This window comes from Pygoscelis adeliae, unplaced genomic scaffold (genome assembly GCF_000699105.1).
Source record: "Pygoscelis adeliae isolate BGI_AS28 unplaced genomic scaffold, ASM69910v1 Scaffold14, whole genome shotgun sequence".
Lineage (NCBI taxonomy): Eukaryota > Metazoa > Chordata > Aves > Sphenisciformes > Spheniscidae > Pygoscelis > Pygoscelis adeliae.
Window position 1 is genome coordinate 19,658,165 of NW_008825109.1, and position 19,108 is coordinate 19,677,272.

Sequence of the window (19,108 nt, forward strand, 5' to 3'; positions counted from 1 at the left end):
CTTCCTTTTATTCTTATCTTAATTCTATCCTGCCATCCACATAAAATTCTTTTGCTTCAGACTAGATTCTAAGACACCTTCTGCTTTTTCTTAAAAAAGTATTTTGCTAATTTTAGTTCTACTCTTTTGCAACACCGATTTCCTATCCGTTGCTTTGTATGACAAGTTTATGTTCTCCAACACATTTTATACACGATTTCTTCTTGCTCCAACCTGCCATGAACATGGGCCTTTTTAAAGTGAGTTACATGTCTGGAAGTAGGGGATCCATTTGATTTACTCAGCCAATACTGGTGCACGTAATGAAAACCAACATCAAAAAGAATCCGTGTTCACTGCTTGTTCAGTAATGTCAGTAGGGAAGGGGGAGAAATTCAGCTAAGGCATAGTGGGGGGGCGGGGGGGGATAAGTCTGTTGTCTGGTTTTCTTTTTGCAGTAGTCATACATTCAGACTTCTCCACACCTTTAAACATTTTATATACCAGCAAAATGCAAGGAAAATTGATGTCACTTTACTTACCTTCGTATCAACACAAAGCCAACTTCAATATTACCTTAAGTTCCTTTCTGCACAAGGTATACAAAAGTTATAATGAAAAAATCATACCCTGGAAGGTGATCTCATATTAGCCAAAAATTATCTTCTCACCTTAGACCACATATCACACTTTTGTTTTTGAGGAGAAGTATATGAAGCATCAGAACTGTCTGTCTTTTATCTACTCTATTTTATTGTTAGGAACCCACCACAAAACACAAAGCTACACAGATATGAAAGTTTTAATGAAGGAAGGAATTACAGATTACTTTTTTGTGTTCCGTAATAGAACCGAAAGAGGCGAATAAAGGTTTTAAGCCATTTCCTTCACAATGAGAAACACTTTGCAAAACATAACACCAGAATGATATATTTTTTAGTTGCAGTCTCATTTACTTCATTTCGCTATTGTCAAGGTTTCAGTAAATCTGCAAAAAGGAATACAAATATATTTCACTAATCTGAAGAGAAAAAAAGCATTACCTTATATCCTATGGTCTTACGGTAATACAAAATTTCTTTTTCCAGAAGTTCAAATAACCGTGGTGGGAAAAACTGGAAATCCTGAATATTTGGTTGTTTTGGAGGTCGTGGAGCCTTCAAAAATACACAGGTACATGAACATTATATAAGCTTGATTTCTGTGCAATAAAACTGCCATAATTCAGCAGCAGTGGCAACCTATCACTTTGCAAATACATTCATTTTATTACCAGTATAGGGTGAGAGCAGGGTATGCAACATGGGAGAGGAGAAGAGCAAAAGAACAACATAAAAAACCCTGCATACTTGCCAACTTCTTACCTTTGGGACTTTCGGTTCACTAACACGTAGGGCTTCTCTGAAATAAGCGTCAACTGCATAATTAGCTTTGCGTTCTCGTTTTGGAGGCTCTATCCATTCCATCATGCTCAGCTACACGCAGAATAGAGTAAAAAGATATTAAAGTAACTGTATGCTTTCTTAAAGTCGCAAAAATAATGACTAATGTGGCACTGCAAAACAGGAACGTGTTTTTGCACGGCAAATCTAATGGTTGTGCTTAATATGGGCACTACAACAGAGCTAAAAAATAAGCTAGAAATTATAGCCGATTATAACACGTATTTAAACATGTAAAAGATAATACACAAGTAAGGCAGTGCAGTGGCATGGATAGATCCCTTTGCAGTATTCTACTCACTTCAGACACCTGAGTAAGGTTATGATTCCATCTACCAAAACACAATGGAAGGACCGGGGACTTGAGCTCTGAATTCTATAGTATCTTGTGATATGAATGAATTGCTTCCCTAAATAGCCCAATGAATAACCTCTACAGAGGCTACAGTATTGGCAAAAAAAAAATCCATTAGCAGCGAGTTAATCTTAACTAGATTATTTGAATTAAACTTACTAAAGCATATTTCAAGACTATGCTGTCTTCAAAACTAGCTGGCTTCTTGTAATGAAATTATCAACATGAAAAAATAATCTTGTGTATATACGCTCACACTCCACTCTATTCTCATTGAATATTTTGTTTTTCTAAATGTTTCTTCAAAATTGATAGGAAACGTGGGTTAGAATGGCATTCTGTAGTTATCAAATAAGAGTTCACATATCTGATTCCAGGTAAGACCTAAAGGATATCTTGATTATACGTCCCGTACAAAACACAGACACAGAGGTAACATTGTGGGACCCTGAGTAATACCTCTTTGTATGATCCTTCTATAATTAGGTAAATTGTCATACAACAGTTCACATTAATGCTTGCGACTAAAACCTTCACTGCAAAAAAGACTTAAGTCCAAGTTCCACATGTAACATCATTGTCAGGCCTGTTTTTACCTCTCAGTTATGTGGCAGTAAAATAATACTGACTGCAACAGTATAGTAGGATGCAACATAGTATTTTTACTGCAGAAAGGATAAAATTTGAGCAATATTGTCAGATTTTACCGTGAAGAACAACAGTGGGGCTGAAAGCTAACTTAATAAAAATTCAGAATATTGATGCTTCTGCAGAGCTACGTGAATTTTTCAGTAGCTTCTTACTTCTCTAGAATAACCTTTATAGCCATAACATTTCTAGTATGGCCTTTATGCTTGCACCTCTAAACTGAAGTCTTAAAGACTAAGAAAAATTACCTTTTGTTTTTCCCTATAATCTTCACCTTCAAAGTTGTATAAACTCATCTCTGTGTCCATAGTGAAATTTCGTAAGGAGCTCTCCCCCATTTTCTGCAACCGTTCATTCATTTCAGCTGTCTAAAAATACAGGAAGATACTTTTAGGCTCACTGAAGCTGTTTTATCTTTTCTGAAAAAAACAGGATTCATCATTATTAAAACATTCTCAATGTCTTTTTCTGCTTTAAACTTTTACTTACTTTTTTCTTGTAAGGAGAGACACCCATAGTGCTTTTCAATTTTGAACAATTTGACTCCAAGACTTCCATTAAACTAAATTTATTATGCTGGGATGTAGCCCTACAACTGTATGATTTAACTTCTAAATTTAAATGAAATTTATGCCCAGCTCTCTGGAGCCGAAATGGTTGTTCATTTTTCCACAGAGCTACCTAGTCCCTAATAAAGTTCCATAAAGGTTTTGTGTCTATCAGAATTGTTGGCATAAAACTTATATCTCTCTAAAAGCCCACAAAATAAACAGTGCTTAAGATACGGTGCACGCAGTCTGAACTTTGAAAATAATTATAACTTACTAATTCTACTCCTTCAAAACGTTCATAAGCTTTAAAATATTTACGAATAGTAAAGTAATAGTTGGGCATAAAAATAGATTTACATAATCAGATTTAATTTATATTTTGTGCGTATATATTTAATGTTTGACACATTTTGAATTCTGTACGAAACTGTTCTCTAACCTTCTTTTCACCTCTTTCTAAAATAGTGGTTATATCTTCTTCTGTCAGCTCACTATCTTTGGAAGCAAAAACATGCGTGGCTCCATGCCGGATCATCTGCAGCATTTCATCTTTTGCCAGTTTGTTAGACTGTTGGTCTATGAGCCTTCCTAAAATTAGAAGAAACGTTGAAAGTTATAATACAAAAGTTCTAGTAGGACCATGCAAACAGTGGATTTTTTTAGTTCACTGGCAGAACAAGAAAGGAAAAACAAAAGAACCATACAGAAAAAATTACGTTTCACTTGAGCCGAAAATAAACAGAAATCGGGAACTTCAGGGAAAATAAAAAAATAACAACTTTGGATCAAGCCATAACAAAGAATGTTTCACATTCAGATAATCCAAATTTTATGTTTAAGATCTTACTCTTACAAAGTTAGCTGAACTTTTAAGATCAAAATCCTATTTCAAGATGAAAAATGACGAAGTATTCTGTAATAACCATTAAAAAGAACTTAAGATTTTTAACACTCACTTCACTGATTTCAACCCAAATCTCTGAATATTTTTCCCCAAATTCTAATTTCTGTCTCAAAATTTCATTTATCCTATCTCATCTCTTCAGACTATCAAAATTTTGACCATCATCCCTTCAGTAGCCCACCCTTTTGGAAATACAACCAACCTTCAAAACTTAGCTTGAGAACCTTAGTTTTTGACAAACTATTCTTCCAAGAGCTTCTAAGCAAAGACACACAAAGCAGTTTTAAAGTTCAGTAAATTCATATGTGGTAAGCAGCACATCTATATAATTCTTTTTAGCTATCATGGAACATATCTTTTTTTCTTTTTTTCCCTTTTTAACATATCACAAAAACCAAGTAACATCTATTCAGCTGTAGTTTGCTCATTTACAGTCTTAGTATAAGTCTATACCCACATTATTTAGGAAAACAAAATTTTTTCAAAAATTTCAGCTGAACAAGTGAATAACTTACACATTATAGTTTCTTAGGTGGATTTAGTGTACTGCTATTATACACAAGGCCTGCTTTCTCTCATACTGTACATTTGTACAGTTATTTAGCCCATACTTTAAGGGACTGAACAATTCTGTTGCAGACAAACATATATAGCAGTTGATACCTTGTTGTATAACTATAGAGTCCAGTCTCAGTTTTATTTCAGCTCTTTCTACAATCCTCTCTTCAACAGTATTATCAGTGATTAGTCGAAACACCCGTACTGGTTTCTTTTGACCAATACGATGCGCACGATCCTAACAAACATAAATCAATGAGTGTTCAGCAACAAAAACTCACAAGCAATAGACAGTTAGCTTGCTACATAGCAGAAACAGCAGACTGAAACTAGCACATATGTCTTGGTTCCTTGCTTATTCAAGAGTATACAAAAATGTAAAACCAGTATAGTAACATTCACTTATATCTGGCTATTACACCTTTTAAGTTTGGGTCATTCTACAGTAATAAATGCATCTACCTCATTGTAAATGAAGATAACTGAATGTCTGTCTAGACTGCAGTTAGGAAGTGGAGATACAACTGTATATATATAAACACATCTGCACTGCTTTCAAACTAATTCTCTCACTTGACATAGGTATTGAAACTTTGGCATCGCTGGCTTAATTCCATGGGCAAAGTCCATGCAGCCACAGCTTCAATACTGTAGCTGTCCCAAGCTAGCTACATTAAAGCATCAATACGCAGCTCACGTAGTACAGGTACAATACACAGCAAATGAGGTTATATGACTAACATACTACACTTCTTTGTAACAAAACTGGTGTTTATTCTCTCTGGAAAACATGAATAAAAGTATTATTTTGTCCTCTTAAATTAAAAAAGTTAAACAACTGGCCTTCAAGGTGTCGGTACCAGAATTTTCTGACTGTCCTTTAAACACGAGTCATTAAATCTTCTATTCTCCTGCATAATACTCATTTCTTTCTGAAAATCCTGCTAAAGCTCACATATCACACTCATCAGTTTCCAGGAAGTCAGTCTACTATTGGTCGTCAGCATGCATATCAAAAGGATGTTATTGACAGTAAATATTTGATGTGTTTAAGGGCATTAAAAAAAAAACCAAAAAATCCAAAAAACCCACAAACCACAGAACATCCCCCAATCATGCCAGAAGGATCACCTGATTTTTATTCCACATGAAACAAATTATAGACTTGATTTTTTTATATTCAGCACTCAGAAAGATAAGATCTTAGTATGTTTAACCCAAAGATAAGGGGTTTTTTTTTCCCCTGGTGTCACCCCCGAATGATATTTCACTTATGCAGAAACAAGGTGGGTTGCAAAAGCATAAGCTTCCCAAAAGGGAGGAATTTAAAGCTGCACACTTTTAATTCTTTGCTATTATTTTGGAAACAGCCCTCTTATTCGTTTACTGTTGTCTTCTGGAAAGTCAGAATTAAGAATAGTTCTACAGATAAACAATATCGTTATAGTATTTTGACAGAAGTAATCTTATTCAATTACAAAAATAATTAAGACATATTTACAGGGAAAAAATCTACGGTTTCTTCCACAATTCTATTCATGCCCTTTTTATTCAATTCCTTAGTTTCTTGGTATCAAATACAAAAAGTAAAGAAAAATAACAAAAACACAAGTTCTGGAAACACTCATACAAAATAGAACAATGACAACTTTAACAAACGAATGTGTATTAGGGAGTTAACTCACCATGGCTTGCAGATCTACTTGAGGGTTCCAATCTGAATCATAGAGAATAACCACATCAGCAGTTGCCAAATTAATTCCAAGACCTCCAGCTCTGGTACTCAGCATGAAAATGAATTTACTGCTGTTGGGAGCATTAAATGTGTCTATTGCTTCCTAAAAGAAAAAAAGTGTCGTTAAAGTATCAGAGTTTTCAAACAAGCTTCCAATATGTTGGTGGCTTTTCAATGAAATTTCTTTGACATTTACAGAATTTTCATACCAAAACCAATTTTTTATAGAAGAAACTGTAGGTTTGCACAGGTGGAAAAATCCATTCTGAGTCCACAAAATATTACATTTTTCATTTAGTTGAGGAACAAACGAAACCTACTTTACCGTGGACTTCGATTAGGAAAAATATATACCCTTAGCAGCCTTTTTAAACTGTAGCATTTTTGCTTTACTTTAAACAATGATGTAGCTACTTATATATATACATATATGTGTTAATAATAACTTCTTAATAATCTAATATGTAAACCAAAGAAATTTCTTGTTTATATACAACTTTCTCACCTCTCTTTCTTCGTGTGGTGTCTGTCCATCAAGTCGGCAGTACTCATATCCACGCCACATGCAATAGTCTTCCAAAATATCCAGTAAGCGAGTCATCTGACTAAAAAGTAGAACTCTGGAACCTGACAGAACAACACAGAAGGTTTTGTCATTGGTTTTATGTTTTCACATTCATCTTATCACAGAGCCTACTATAGAGCATGAGTGAAATATTCTGCACTATGCCTAACTTACTCAAATAAGCCTTTATTCTGAAGTTGCTTTTCTGGTATTGATTTCACTTCTCCTCAAGACAGGTTATTTGATAATTTATACAGAAGAAATACACAGCTGAAGAAACAGAACGCTTAAAGCCATGGTAAGATAAGTAGCTGACGACTGATATGCACAGACACACAAACTAATCCTCTCGTCAGAAAGACAGCAGAAGGGAGGCTCTGCTCTTCTTCCTTTCCTTCTGCTTCTCCATATTACTAATCTTCCTCATCATTCCTGTAAGACTTCCTTCCCTCCATGTGTTAAGATCTACAGAAAAATGGTTTTCAACAAAAACCTCACTGAAAGTGACGAATGCATTCGCTGGAGGAAAGACAAGAATGGATCTATGCAATTTTTGAAAGGTAGTTTTACTTACAACAAGCATTCAGATCACTACTGTTCATAAATGGTACTCACCTTGCTCTCTAAGTTTTGCTAGCAGTTTATCCAGAACTAACATTTTACCACTGTTAGTGATGAGATGCGTGTCAGTGGTGTAAGGAGGGCCCGGCTCAGCACCATCAAATAGGTAAGGATGGTTACAGCATTTCCGCAGCTGCATCAGAATATTCAGCAGACGCATCTTATCCATTTTCCCAGCTGAATTCAGGATATCAATATCTTTCATCAGGATCCTGGTATACCTGAAGTTTTACAGGCAATTTTGAACAACTCTCAGTTTTTATTCGATATTTAAAACATGAATGAACCCCTGCAATATCCCAATTACTTACTTCTGGATGTAGGAGTTTGCTTTGTTTACATAATAATAAGCTATATTATTATGAAACTTGGCAAAAACGTCTGACTGATAATAAGGATTTATAAATCCATACCTAAATATGAAAGGCAATTTGTCTGTGAGGGACAATGATCTGTCATTTACTGGGTTATATCTTACACTTCCATTTTAGGACTACGAAGTGGATCAAAGATATCATTTATGTGACTGAAGCTGCTACACTGACCTGGCTCCTTTTCTCACATCTCTTCTGGGTATGTGGCTCCTCAAGCTTTTATTTTAATTTCAGCTCAGACTTTTTACTGGTGCATACATACTTGCATCAAAGGAGGAAACTTAGTAGGCATATGTTCTTTCAAATAAAAATCAGGAAGGAAAAGAAGTTTCTGCTTTCTTCCTCCCAACCCTTTTCATTACCCTTCCCGAGCAATTTGTAACTTGTACATCTTTAAAAAAAGCCCCAAAGACAGCTATAAATAGGCTTCTCCATCTGACTGTCTTAACATGCAACTACAAGAAAAAAGAAAAAAAAAAAATCAGTGTGAAGAGCTGTAGTGTTCTTTATCAGAAAAGAATCTTACTTTGATGTAAATAACTCACCATTCCCTCTGCATTTTGCTGAGCCCAAGATAAATTTTTACTTCCTTCTTCGGAGGCAAACTCTTTTCTACTTCAGCTTTTATGCGACGTAATAAAAATGGCTTCAAAACCTACACAAATTAAGAGTTTTTCCACAGATAAATTTATAAAATTGATTGCCTCAAATACAAAATTAACAGATTCAATTATCTGATATTTATTCAGAACTAATCAGTAACTACTGCTGTCACGGTGACTCTTTCAGAAAAATTCTGCTAAAGTCTGCAAAATGAAGCTGTCCACTAATAGGCTAAGTCCACACGTAAATATGTAACACTACATAAAGATTGCCATATTCATCCCAGTCGTTATCCTAAGCAAGGGCCAAACCCATACGTTTATAAAATCTATTTATTACCTTTTAACATAAGCTCTGTTTCATTTCCACTAGCAGCATATACAAAATACAACAATATTTCAAAGATAAGCAATGAATGTTGTACTTCTTTCTAATCTGTTTTGTTACTGTATGATGAAAAATGTCTTTTATCTCATGCACAGTAAAACAAAGGTAAAAGCATGCCTTTATTCAGACTAGCATGACGTATATCAGTATACTATTCACAGTAATAAATGGTTTCAAAAAGATCTCAAAATTCTTCATTTTCACATTTTACGTATAGATTTTGACTGCTTCAAACAGTAATGTTACAAAAAGCAGTATCTGTAATAGTAAGTTCCAATATTTAATTCATGAAAATTCTGCTGGGCATTTTTCTTTTTTACGCTGTGTATGCTAACGATGACGTGATTACAGCTTTAATTACTTACAGCATGAAGTCTTTCTACAAGTTTCTGATCACCGAGACAATTTTTAGTGTCGAACCATGAGTCAAAATCCTGTGGTAAGAAACAGCACAATTGGTATGAACAGTTTATCATCTGTAGTTTTAACAGACACATATTGACTCTCTTTCACTCCAGCCAAGAGTGGCACAAATCTTGAGACAAATTACTTCTGTGAGTGAAAGAAAAATCAGTCTGCAATTCTGTGCCAGCTCCCCAGCACGTTGTAACATTCAAGTCAACTGAGTAACTCCGCAGACAAAATACTATTACTCTGCTTAATTTACAATGGTTTTCCACGCTCATCACTGCAGTGTCCAAGTTCTTCCCCTTAGTGCTTATGTAATGATGGGGCAAGAAGGTAAAAAAAAGAAACCAGAATCCTTAAGTAAATGAGATGGACAACAGAGCAAAAACAATGGAAGCAAGCAATACAAGTACAAGGAAACATTAGCAGTAAAAGAGGAGAAAGATGACTCAAATTCTAAATTAAAAAAAAAGGCTTATGCCTATTTGGATGCTTCATATTCTTCATTCTGCATTGCTTTTGCAAATTTTTTTCCACTTTGCATAATTCTTGAACTATTTAAAGTATTACATTTGCTATTACTGGCCTGAGGTCTTATCTGCACTAACAGAATGCACTATTTTCACTAGGCAGAGCAAAAAAAGTAGCCTACAGCCACAGAGCTTCTACTGAATCCAGGTCTTCCGCATCATATGTCTCTTACTAGGCTGGTCATTCTTCTCTCCTGCAGAAAGCAGCCTGGGAATCAAAATAAGAACAAGACTGTACTTCCAAACCTCAACTTACATCTGCAGAATTGAAGACGTCAGGTAAAAGAAAATTCAGTAATGCCCACAGCTCGTGGAGGTTATTCTGCAAAGGAGTTCCTGTAAGCAGCAATCGATTTGTTGTCTTGAACTCACGTACAATCTCTGACAGCTAGAAATACAACGAATAGTTATCATCATCATGTACATTTAAGCATAATGAATTTTCATCAGTTTCTGAAACAATGACAACTAAATTTAAAAGACAGTGAGCTACCTATGAAACTCGTATTTACCACCCAATAGCTCACAGCTTGTATTTTAAAAAAACACCACACCTAACACTTAAAATCTGCTAAAATCAGATGGAATCTTTTGTGTCAAGTTATCTTCAAAATATCAAATAATTTTGGGTTTACCTTAGACTTCTCATTCTTTATTCTGTGGGCTTCATCAATTACCAGGTACCTCCAGTTAAATTTTTTGAAGACCGATTTCTCTTTAATTACCATTTCATATGATGTAACACAAACATCCCATTCACCAGGCATCATAACATCACGGATAAAAGCAGCCTAAAGCAGAACAATTAAATTAATAAACATTTATAAATATGAACAATTTATATGGAATTCAGTGAAACCTATCTCCACCAACATTACTGATGTGCTAAGCTAGCACACAAAAGACTGAAACATCTTTTCAGTAACTGAAAGTTACTGTAACAAAAGCCTTCAATCCTTTGTACTTTAGGCACAGACAGATCATCAGCTGGGGTTAAGCAAAACACAGATTTTCTCCTATTCAAAATTAACTATTTACTCTTCAGCATAATTTTTCTGTAATTTAGATATAGTACATACTACCAATAGGGGGAAAAAACCTCTAAACTAACTAATCCAAAGACACAATCCACAAAAAAGGTGTTTCAAAACAACTCACCTAGCCCACTCCCATCTTGACTCTTTCCTATAGATCTCCCTCCTCTGTCCCATCTCTATTTTGTAAGGGATACATATCTAGGCATATAAATCCTTTCACATGAAAGAGTACCACCCTATGGAAAAGCCACACATGCAGGTCTCCAAGAACTTACTTAGTGGGGCACACAGATCACCCCAGCTAGTAGGACTGACAGAACTGTTCAAGCCCACGGCCTTGAAGAGCTACCTAATAAAAGAGTGTTCTGTACAATACCACGCACTGACTTACAAATGCAAATGTAAGCTCAGAGGTGCTTTAGCCACCACAGAACAGAAAGATTAAGTAGAAAACGAGGACATGAAAAGTTATGACAATACAAACATAAGACTCTGAAAGCAAAGAAAGTACAAAGTGAAGGTGCGCGCTTCCCTTCCACACAATCTTAATTTCATTCCATGGAGCTAGCAATAAACACACTGTGGTACAAATATTACCAGACTTCAAATTAAAACAATCTGCAAAGAGCAGCACAGTCAAATCCAAGACTATAGCACTGGAAGGAACTGCCCAAATCACTGGCAGAACCAGCAGTTCCTCTCACAGAATCATAGAATCATTTAGGTTGGAAAGGACCCTTAAGATCATCAAGTCCAACCATTAACGTAACACTACCAAGTCCACCGCTAAACCATGTCCCTAAGCACCACATCTACACGACTTAAATACCTCCAGGGATGGTGATTCCACCACTTCCCTGGGCAGCCTGTCCCAGTGTTTGATAACCCTTCCGGTGAAGAAATTTTTCCTAATATCTAATCTAAACCTCCCCTGGTGCAACTTGAGGCTGTTTCCTCTTGCCCTATCACTTGTTACTTGTGAAAACAACCCCAGTTTCCTCAGCTGCTCCTCGTAAGTCTTGTTCTCAGAGCCTTCACCAGCTTCGTTGCCCTTCTTTGGACGTGCTCCAGCGCCTCAGTGTCTTTCTTGTAGTGTGGGGCTCAAAACTGAACACACCATTCAAGGTGCAGCCTCACCAGTGTCGAGGACAGGGGGACAATCACTTCCCTACTCCTGCTGGCCACACTATTTCTGATACAAGCCAAGACGCCATTGGCCTTCTTGGCCGCCTGGGCACACTGCCGGCTCATGTTCAGCCGGCTGTCAAACAACACCCCCAGGTCCTTTTCCACCAGGCAGCTTTCCAGCCACTCTTCCCCAAGCCTGTAGCGTTGCAAGGGGTTGTTGTGACCCAAGTGCAGGACCCAGCACCGAGCCTTGTTGAATTGCATACAACCGGTCTCAGCCCACCAACCCAGACTGTCCAGATCCCTCTGTAGAGCCTTCCTACCCTCAAGTAGTAACAGGCAGCCATGCAATCCATATGAGGAGACACAGAATTCACAGGAACATCCAGCTCGTTGATCCCCTTCAAGTTAGAAAACCACCCTATATCTATCTTAAGGCCTTCACTATGAAAGATGAAAAGCTCTACAACAGAATCCTAGTTACAAGGCAAGACATGGACATAAGACAGAAGTAAAGAGTGGGAGAAGTCACCTAAAAAAGGTGAAGAAAGAAATAAAGTGAGGACAATAAAGGAAAATTAATAAACACTGTCACAATGCAAACACAGAAGAGATCAAAAAGAAAAAAGGTGCAAAAATCAAAGAGGAAGGCAACAGAAAAAGAGGTTATACCGCTGTACTTTGATCCCAGTCTATTATTTCATCTATTGATTTGCATTTTTTCCTCATAGTTACAAGCATAACACTTTGCATTTTCAACGCTAATATAGTTAAAGATTACTAAAAAATACTGTAATTAAGGAAGTAGCTTAGGGAGAATTCCACATACCCAAATGCTAGTTTTTGGCAAATAATGCATACATCTTTGAAATGTAGAGCACTTACTCTGGCGTCTTTATCTCCAATAAGGCAAACAGCACGTAATGATGGAACCCAGCGTTTGAATTCATTCATCCAATTGTGCAAAGTTGATTTTGGAACCAGGACCATGTGTGGCCCGGGAATGTTTCGGTAATGCTTCAGATAGCCTAATAATGCTATTGTTTGCAGAGTCTTACCAAGACCCTGCATTGACAAAGAGGGGGGGGAAAGAAACCTGCTGAAATGAAATACCGTACAGAAATAGTTTCAAACAATTTTCCTACTATATAATTCTGCCACTTAAGTTTTTTAAAGCAAACTACACAGCAAATGTTTGCACTACAATTTCTTTCACTGCATTACAATTCCAGTTGTGAAGTCTAACTGTTGCAGAATGATGCATACTACTGCACATACATTAAATACTATAGGCACTTTAATGTTGAATTTTGCTCAATAATTACCACAAAAATTCCAAAAGATTACTGCTTACCATTTCATCTGCCAGAATGCCATTAACACCATTTTCATACAATGAGATCATCCAGTTCAAACCTCTAACCTGATAATCTCTTAGTGTTCCTCCTTTCACATCTGTAAATGTAAGATTCCTCTAAGTAGAAAAATACTAATTCTAAGTAGAAAATTTTAATTGCTATCTGCTCAGATTTGAATTACATCAAAGCAATCAGAAAACTGTCAATATAATACTTACATGAAGGAGACTCCTCAAATCGAATACACACGTTAGATGTTTTTCGACTCTCTGACAACAGCTCTTCATCTTCTTCTTGTTCTGTGCGCCTGTGACGATAACTAAAGAAAGAATCCAAGAGTCACGTTTATATGAAATAATTTCAAAACACTGACTATAAAACCAAAAGAGAAAATCACTGATCTACAATGTGTGTGTTCTAGTACCCTGACCAAAATCATGTCTTGTTATTAAGTTATTCCTTATGGTTCATTGCAGCTTTAATTAGAAAGGCTGATATGAAGCCCTCTCCTCCAGAGCCATTAACTATACTCTGACAACAAGTATCATGAGTTCTCTAAGGTACTTTTAATGAGCAACACAGAAATACAAGACACACATCCGTGGTGGCCTTAGAATCAATTACTTGATAACTATACCATTCAGAAGAATCACATATTCAATTTAAAAATTTTTAAAAATTTATAAATAGAAAATGCCATTTTGTAAACGTGTCAAAAACTAGTTGCTTGCTATTACAAGACCCCTCAGAAACACTACCTGCCTGCATTACTGACTAATATAGACAGACCGGTGGAGCGAGACAATTGGTGCTGAGGATCAAACATCCATACTACACATGCACGTTGTCTTGTTTTAACTTGATCTAGCTCCACTCTGGTCCCACTGACATGTCCACGAGCAGCTGGAACACATCAGGTGCATTTCTGGAGTGCATCTTCTATGCATTATGCAAAAGAAATTCAACTCAAATCACTCCACAATACGGACCAAAGCATGGTAAGTGACAAGAATCAGGGAATTTACTTTAAAAGTGCATTCCTGATCCAAGGTCATACAGACGTTGATGAATCAGCATGCATACACCAACAAGCTTTTAAAGAAATTATGATACACTATCAATAGGAAAAGTTCTGGACTTACTTAAAGCACAATCTCTATGCTACTAACTAAATAGATATGTTAAAATGTATAATTTGTTTGAAAGCGTAAGAAGTCGGAAATAAAAATAAAACATACTCCCCAGCTGAAATCAAACTCTGTTTTTCATCTTTCTTCATCCGTGGCCGTCCCAACTTGACTTTCAATGGAGATGTTGGTGATTTTTGTGCTGCAGGCTGAATAAAATGTGCAAAAAGTTCTGTCTGCTTCAGGAGGAATTCAAACCTTTTTGCTCGATCTGCTTTCTAGTTTCCAAAGCGGGGAGAGAATTAAGAAAAGAAAAATCAATATCTTTTCTTCATAAAAAATGTGTTTTTATTAAGAAACAGAATTCAGACACTTGTGAGAACAACTTATATGAGGAGAGACTGACAAGACCATCTGCCTACTGTTAGCCAACTCAGACGCTACAAGCGTCATGAAATAGCTCTCGAGCTGCTTCAGCTTACAGCTAAGCGCGAATTGCGTTAGAGCACCCAATTGTAACATGTGGTAGTTCAAATGATCCTTCACGAATACCACAGCAATTCTGGAAGACGTGGCAGGACTTGATAACCTCATCCCAGCAACTCATCCCCATTCAAAAGATTAGTAAAACAATGCAAAAACAGTTTACTTGTATAGACTGCTTAAGTTTGCATGGCACACCAGCAACTGTGAAGGGATGCTTTAAAGGGCTGTCTACAAAAGATGAAGAAAAAACTAAGGTTCTGACTTATAGTAAGGGATGAAATCCTAACCTTGCTGAAGTCAGCGGCAAATCTTCCATCAGCTTCAAGGCTATCAGGATTTGACCCAAGACAACAATATGGTAGCTCTGTTTTTATAAGTACAACTAAAGTAATGGATGCACCAGCCTAATACTGCTTTTGCTGAACTTTGTGAATTTTGCTGTCAGATTTCCAGTTTCAATCGTTTCAGTTTTGCCATATCAATGAGGCATAGGCACTTCACTATTTAAACACAGCAAAACATATGTCCTTCTCTATATTTAAAAGACAACATGTTACATATTTTTTAAGAAAAATACGATAAAATGCAAATTCTGACAGAATGCAATTGTTATCAGTTTCTCTATGCCATTTCTAAGCATCATGTAACACTGTACCACTTAAAGCAATTTTCATGTGATCTCATTAAATATCTGGATATAAACTACAAAAGTGAAATTGTAGTTCTGTACCATAACCTTTCTAAAAAAAATATACAAACAACAGAAAGCTTTTCTGCAGGTAACTCATATGCAAGTAAAAGTGCTCTCACAGCCGTTACACAAACCAAAGAAAAGGACAATAAAAAGGAACCTGATGTGCAATGCATGATCTTGCCACATGAGGGCAATGCACTTCTTTTAATAGTGCACCTCTTACCAGCAAATAAACATCTTTACAAAGCTCTCCTGGGAAAAAATTACTATTAATTTTCCCTTGCATTCATTATCGGTCTATTTCTGTAAATAACTTGAAAACCGAATAAACTTTTAAGGAAAAAAACAATTCTAAAAAGGGGGAGTAAAGACGTGGATGTTTACGCTCGTATAGGATAAGAACAAATCCATTCAGAGGATTTATATTAAACCAGTAATACGTGATGGTTTTGGCAAGCTAACCATAACTGGTAAGGTTCTATATTGAATGCCACAATATACTTTTCTGCCTGAAAAATTATTGGCTGGGTGTAAGCAGCGTGCCTTGATAAACAGTAAAGGTCAGCTCATGACTGCACAATTGATGAGAGGTAAGATTTTGAGACCTTTGCCTCTTAGAACAACTGAACTAACATTCTAATTTAGGAAAGATGTAAATTCACCATGTATCACTGTGAAACCAAGTTTAGTTATTTACTCAACTCATTCTCAACAAACAGATTTACTTGTGTGTCTTCTCTTTGGCTAAAAGTTAGCTTCATACAAGTAGGTATCAGTTTTCCTATGTCCAACAGTGATACTCTTCCCTGGCTTCTACAGTATCCAATCCTTTCAAACTCTAGTGTAATTATTAGGCATCCATTTAACATTAAAGCTTTTAAGAAAAATGCAGCAAGATACAGATACCAGCTTCAACCAAGAACTTACTACATGTGTCATTCAAGAACAAGTCTTGTAATGTCCTCCTGGTTTCTGCCTCTTTGTAATACAGAAGTTACCCTGTTAACTTTCCTCTCCAGCGCTACAAGCTCCCTTCATTTGTGTCATGGACAGATCCTCTTTTGCATTGTTATGGCACATATATTATGGGGCATATCAACATTTAACACCTTTATGTTTTTATATGATGAGAAACTGGCAGCTTCAGTATTTCTCTCATTTAAGAAGTGGCTTAAGGATGACTCCAGGGGTCATCAAATAAAACTAGCAGAGACAGATTCAAAACCAGAAGGGGAGAGTTCTAAATATAAAATGCAATTGAATAGAAACTCCTTACCACAGGAAGGTGTGTATAACTAAACCAACATGAGGGCGAAAAAAAGCAAGCAGATAAATCCCTGAGGCGGAGGGGAAATCCACTGACAACTACTGAGTATAAAAACCACAGCCTCCAACTCCAGAAATCATGCAGACAAAAATACTTGGAAGAGTGGGACAGTTATAACAGAACTATCACTACCTGCTTCCTCTGTTTTCATATTCTTCACTGAATACCTACTGTTAGCCCCTGTGAGAAACACCACACTGAACTAGACATTTAAATGAATCTTGATTCGTTTTTCTTTGCTGACACATCCAGCCTGCAATAACTCCTTGTAACTGTGTTGATCTAGTTCAAGCAAACAAACGTCATAAAAAGCTGCAGTATGTTTTGTCATGAAAACACTTACCATCTTCTCTTCATATTCTGGGTCAACTTCTTTTTCAGGTCTAGCTGCCTTTGGAGGAAGTTTGAGTTGAAACGGGGGATCATTTTTCTGGAATTCAAATTTTAAACACTTTATAAATATCAGCTTCTTTATTTACTAAAGTAAAAAGATATCAAACTGAACAAACCTACACACTACAAGACAAGTAATGCTACTTTTTAAAAATAATTATTTCAAAAATGAAGTGACTGCATTAATCATATTATTCCACCCAAAGCAGAACCTGATATCCATGATGAAACTAAAGAGGGAATATGACCATATAAAATGTACGTTGAAGATTTGTCTCATCCTCATGTTTATCTCTACAAATACGATCCAAGTTGAAAGCACTGAAAGAAAGTACTGAAAGAGTATGAAGTTTAATCTTCCACAGAGATCTTGCTTTAAATGCATAATTAAATCTAGTATCTTGAAAAGATACTTAAAAAAATGAAATGTGATTTCTAAATATAAAATTCCTAACTAAGTTTCTGGCACTTGCATCTTGGTTGGGTTTTGTTTGTTTGTTTGTTTTCACTACTAGATGAATAGTCAGAGTTCATTTGGAAATACAGGTTTAACTACACTTAGCCACATACCTAGGAAGAGACACAAATTAAACACCCAAATCGATCCATGCAGCAACCACTGCATGATATGCTCTTCGACAGTTAACAAAGAACTACCTTATTTACTATAAACAAAAGAAATTTAAGAAACTGTAACAAAAATGGCTGACTTTTGTAGTTTATGAGATTCATTTCTGTCTTCAATTGGGAAGCTCAAAGCAGGTTTCCACAACTTCAACTGCTACATCGCTGCATTAAAAAAAAAGCTGGCAAAAACCATGATGTTGGCAAAATATCTTTTTAAAAAAGAGAATCGTGGGAGAAATGTTTGGTGGATTTTTTTTCCCCTATTTCAGTCTTTGAAGTATGCCTTTTACGCACCTCCTGCAACTAAAAAAAAAAAATTAAATTTTTTTGAGATGTACTAGATTATAAAAATGTTTTTGAAAAGCACTGAATAATCTGAAAGGTACTGCCAAAGTGCATGTCTGTATAAAATGTAACGGAGCAGAGTCTTAATCTGACAAGCAGTTTAAGTATGAGCCTACTATAAATACATTAAAATTAAATAATAATTAATCTAAACCATTCAGGGTCAAGTAGCAAAACCAGACCAAAATGGGACTAAATATGTAAAAGTCTGTCAAGCAACATTACACTTAAATTTCAGAACTGTTACTGATAAATATATATGCCAACTTACTCCTTAAGCAGGCATGCATGCAATCATGCAAATGGGAGGAATGTTTTCTCAAGTCAGAGATCACCTTTTCAAGTTTTGGCCCAAAGGCATAATTCTCTGCAAAGGTGAACAGTACTAAGTGTATAATGAAGTTTTTTGAGAATTTAATGATTCTATAATGCATGAGTTCTGCTTTGCAAGGCCAAATAATGTTGCAAATAGGTAGCATTAGAAATGTTCTATTCACTTACAGCTTCTTCAGTCATAGAGGTAATCAGCTCATCTCAGAAAGCAATGTTAGGAGAGGACCGTGACACCAACATGCCAAAGAGCAGGTCATACATATGTGCATTATATTACTATGTAACATACACTCCAGTAAGAGAGACTGCCAGTGCTAGTATCAGGCCCAAACCTTATTACTAAAGTGACAAAATACTCCTTAGAGGAAAACAAAATTGACAGTAGGCCATTTCAGATGTCTCCCTCACTTCGCCTAGAAATAAATTACATAGATACGTGCTACTGGACAAAAGTTGTCTGCCTACCTCAGGTAAGTATTAAGTTTCTCCTGGACAAAGCAGAACAACTCAGTATTACGAGAATCCCTTTTAACTGCAAGTTTTCCAAGTAAAATGTAATGCAATATTATCTTTCTAAGCACCGAGGCAGATGG

General features: G+C 36.1%; 1 protein-coding gene across 1 annotated transcript in view; it reads right to left on the reverse strand.

Annotated features, from left to right (window-relative positions):
* Positions 1 to 18,001, reverse strand: part of SMARCA1 (SWI/SNF related, matrix associated, actin dependent regulator of chromatin, subfamily a, member 1) — a 29,306-nt gene extending 11,305 nt beyond the window's left edge. The window contains exons 1-17 of the mRNA XM_009327818.1: positions 17,161 to 18,001; positions 14,422 to 14,588; positions 13,402 to 13,502; positions 13,180 to 13,280; positions 12,711 to 12,890; positions 10,296 to 10,451; positions 9,917 to 10,048; positions 9,088 to 9,156; positions 8,278 to 8,387; positions 7,353 to 7,579; positions 6,678 to 6,799; positions 6,123 to 6,275; positions 4,543 to 4,675; positions 3,415 to 3,563; positions 2,673 to 2,792; positions 1,344 to 1,454; positions 1,023 to 1,136 (exon numbers count right to left, since the gene is read on the reverse strand). Of these exons, the coding sequence (XP_009326093.1) occupies positions 1,023 to 1,136; positions 1,344 to 1,454; positions 2,673 to 2,792; positions 3,415 to 3,563; positions 4,543 to 4,675; positions 6,123 to 6,275; positions 6,678 to 6,799; positions 7,353 to 7,579; positions 8,278 to 8,387; positions 9,088 to 9,156; positions 9,917 to 10,048; positions 10,296 to 10,451; positions 12,711 to 12,890; positions 13,180 to 13,280; positions 13,402 to 13,502; positions 14,422 to 14,588; positions 17,161 to 17,163 (2,148 nt within the window). The 5' untranslated portion in view covers positions 17,164 to 18,001. The remainder of the gene's footprint in view (positions 1 to 1,022; positions 1,137 to 1,343; positions 1,455 to 2,672; positions 2,793 to 3,414; positions 3,564 to 4,542; positions 4,676 to 6,122; positions 6,276 to 6,677; positions 6,800 to 7,352; positions 7,580 to 8,277; positions 8,388 to 9,087; positions 9,157 to 9,916; positions 10,049 to 10,295; positions 10,452 to 12,710; positions 12,891 to 13,179; positions 13,281 to 13,401; positions 13,503 to 14,421; positions 14,589 to 17,160) is intronic.
* Between the last annotated feature and the right edge of the window lie 1,107 nt (positions 18,002 to 19,108).